Source organism: Protomyctophum parallelum (assembly GCF_964188405.1).
Source record: "Protomyctophum parallelum genome assembly, chromosome: 15".
Taxonomy (NCBI): domain Eukaryota; kingdom Metazoa; phylum Chordata; class Actinopteri; order Myctophiformes; family Myctophidae; genus Protomyctophum; species Protomyctophum parallelum.
In genome coordinates, this window is record NC_139710.1 from 36,046,529 (window position 1) to 36,049,433 (window position 2,905).

The following is a 2,905-nucleotide window of genomic DNA, read 5'->3' on the forward strand; positions in this document are numbered from 1 at the left end:
GAAGCGGGGTTGGCGAAAGGGCCTTTCTCTGTGGAGTTTGCATGTTCTCCCCGTGTCCCCTAGGGTAGGTACCCTCACAAAAAACATGCAGTAATCCTGGACTCTAAACTGCCTCCCCCTGGCCAGCCGGGGCGCCTGATGGAGGGGAAAGGAACTGGTTGGAATAACATGTTCCTTCCACGCGCTACGTCCAACCAGGGAAACTCCCCCCTGGCAGGTGTAAAGGAGCAACTTGGACACTCGGGTATGAAGGAAGCATGAGTTCAAGTCCGTTGCTCTCCCCATGTCCCCCATATATGGGGACTAGGTTGGTGGAGGGTGTGTAGAGCCCAGGATCACATTCGGGTTACAAAATCGTGGGATAAAAAATATTACGAAAAAAACAAAAAACAAGCAACATGCAGTGCAAGACTTTTAACTTTATTTCCTCTGGTGATCCTGACATACCCAGATGTTTACACATGTTAGACTCCTAGTAGGTCGCAGGAGTCTATAGTGGCACAGTTCTGGAGGAGGGAGGAGCTAAATGAATACGGCCGGGATGTAACGAGAGAATGGATTACTTTCTCCAGGCGAAGGACGAAAGACTTGAAGGCATTCTATGACAAATGATTCATGAATGGTGTGGGCGGGCAGCTAATGCCCAAATATGGACATGATCGACATCGGCACAACTCGGTGTTGTCCGGCATCCGTTTCTGTTGTGTCTGACGTCACACGGCCACGTATGGAGATACCCGCATGGGTGAGTGTACGTGCCCAGAAATCCCCCTTGCAGGATCAACAAAGGTTGTTCTTTCGGTCTTAGCGCCACTTCTTCAACGACAACGCCCAGGTGGTTTTGAATGGATTGCTTGTTTTCTTGAATATACTTGGTCCAATAAAAGCATCATGGCATCTATAGGGAGGGCCATAGGGGTCCTTCGAGCTGGGACGCAACTCTTCCACCGTGGCCCACACAGGATTGCCACTAGAAGGGCTGGCGGCGGACCACACATAGAGCCACAGTACAGGCAATATCCACAACTCACCAAGCATCAGAAGTTCCAATCAGAGTTCCTTAGTGCTGCCATGTGGTTCTGGATCCTTTGGCACTGCTGGCATGACCCTGATGCGGTGCTGGGCCACTTCCCATGGCCCGATGCCTCCAAATGGACAGATGAAGAACTAGGAATCCCACCAGATGATGCTGAATTGGAATAGGGAGGAAGAGGAAGGAAGTTCCAGAAGGCACTGAAAAGGCATCATTGTACATCGCTGAGGAACCGTTCAATGGAAAGGTGGCACCATCTTTGAGTCAGAGTGGTATAGTTGAGAGACAACTCTGTTGTCGTAACGGTTCACTTCATGGGGCCAGTCCACTTCTACATAGACTTCTATTGGCGAAGAGTGACAAAGGCCTGAACCGGACGTTTACGGAATGCATTGGAGTCTATAGGGTTTAGAATGACAAACGAGTTACATGAACCAAGTGACCGGGCTGTTTTCTGCCCTCTCATCGGCAGAACTTTTTTTAAGATGTGTTTTTGGGGCTTTTTATACCTTCATTGATAGGGGACAGTATACAGACAGGAAAGGGGAGTCGAACCCGAGGCACGTCGTCCGGCTGGCTTGGCAGCCTAGGTGCCCAGATGGTCGAGCTAACCGTCCGGGCCAGAACTTTCCTTTCAATGGCTCTGCTTTGAGTAAAAAGAAAAGATAAATCACACATCACACCCGTGTGAAGTGAGGGGCGCTCTTATCATCGTACATCATGACGTGTCGATTTGCTCAGACAGTGACAGACACATATGTCAATTGTGTGCCCCATATACATTTGTGTTTCCCAAACATCGACTGGATGTTTCAAATGGATATGAAACTAACAGACTCAAAGTCTTAGGAATTAATTACTGGTGAATTATATATACATTTCTCAAATTTGAAAGCACTATATTTCTAAAACTTTTAAACATTTCAAAGATACATTTTCAGGCAAACATTTCAAGTTTGAATGGGGTTTCTAGGTGTAAGTATGTAGGACTAGTAGCATGCCAAAGTTTGTGCTATTCTCATTGAGAATGCATTGGGCGTAACTACAAACCATTTCAACGAATGGACCTGTAAATGACAAAACAAAAACTAAGGCACTGGTGTGGTACTTCTGGTTTACCGGAACTCCCTGCAGTGCAATTTGTTGTATTTACATGGTTGTCTCCACCAGGCCGAAGGCATGGGTAGAGAGTATGTTTTGCACTCCGTCCGTGTGTGTGTGTGTGTGTGTGTGTGTGTGTGTGTGTGTGTGTGTGTGTGTGTGTGTGTGTGTGTGTGTGTGTGTCCTTCCGTCCGTCCTTCCGTCCGTCCATTATCAGCTAATATCCGGCACCGTTGGCCCGATTATTACGACCTTTGACCCTATATAATAATAATAATAATAAAACTTTATTTGTATAGCACCTTTCATGACATGAAATGCAGCTCAAAGTGCTTTACAGAACAATGGAGAATAAAAGAACAGCAAGGCAACGACAAAAAACAAGCAGTAATGCAATACAGTGAGGACATGAATAACAAAAAATAAAAAATAAAAGATCAATTAAAAGCAATGTTGTAGAAGTGGGTCTTGAGCTGAGCTTTAAAAATGTCTACAGAGGCTGCCTGACGAAGGTACAGTGGGAGCTTGTTCCATGCCGACGGCCCGTAGAAGCAAAAAGCTGCTTCCCCGTATTTTTTAGTTGCCATTTTTTTAGGCAAAGCGAGCAGGCCAGCAGTGGAAGACCTTAGGGGGCGGTTTGGGACATATTTAGGCAGGCAGTCATGTAGGTAGGAAGGTGCGAGACCATTGAGAGCTTTATAGACAAGTAAAATAATTTTAAAATCAATCCTAAAAACAACCGGAAGCCAGTGCAGTGATGCCAAAACTGGA

At 46.2% G+C, this 2,905-nt stretch overlaps 1 protein-coding gene across 1 annotated transcript; it reads left to right on the forward strand.

The window, feature by feature from the left end:
- Positions 1-891: 891 nt before the first annotated feature.
- On the forward strand, positions 892-1,203 carry ndufb2 (NADH:ubiquinone oxidoreductase subunit B2; the record flags this gene model as incomplete). Its single annotated transcript, XM_083783458.1, has 1 exon — positions 892-1,203. The coding sequence occupies one exon, from the start codon at positions 892-894 to the stop codon at positions 1,201-1,203; it is 312 nt and encodes a 103-aa protein (XP_083639584.1).
- Between the last annotated feature and the right edge of the window lie 1,702 nt (positions 1,204-2,905).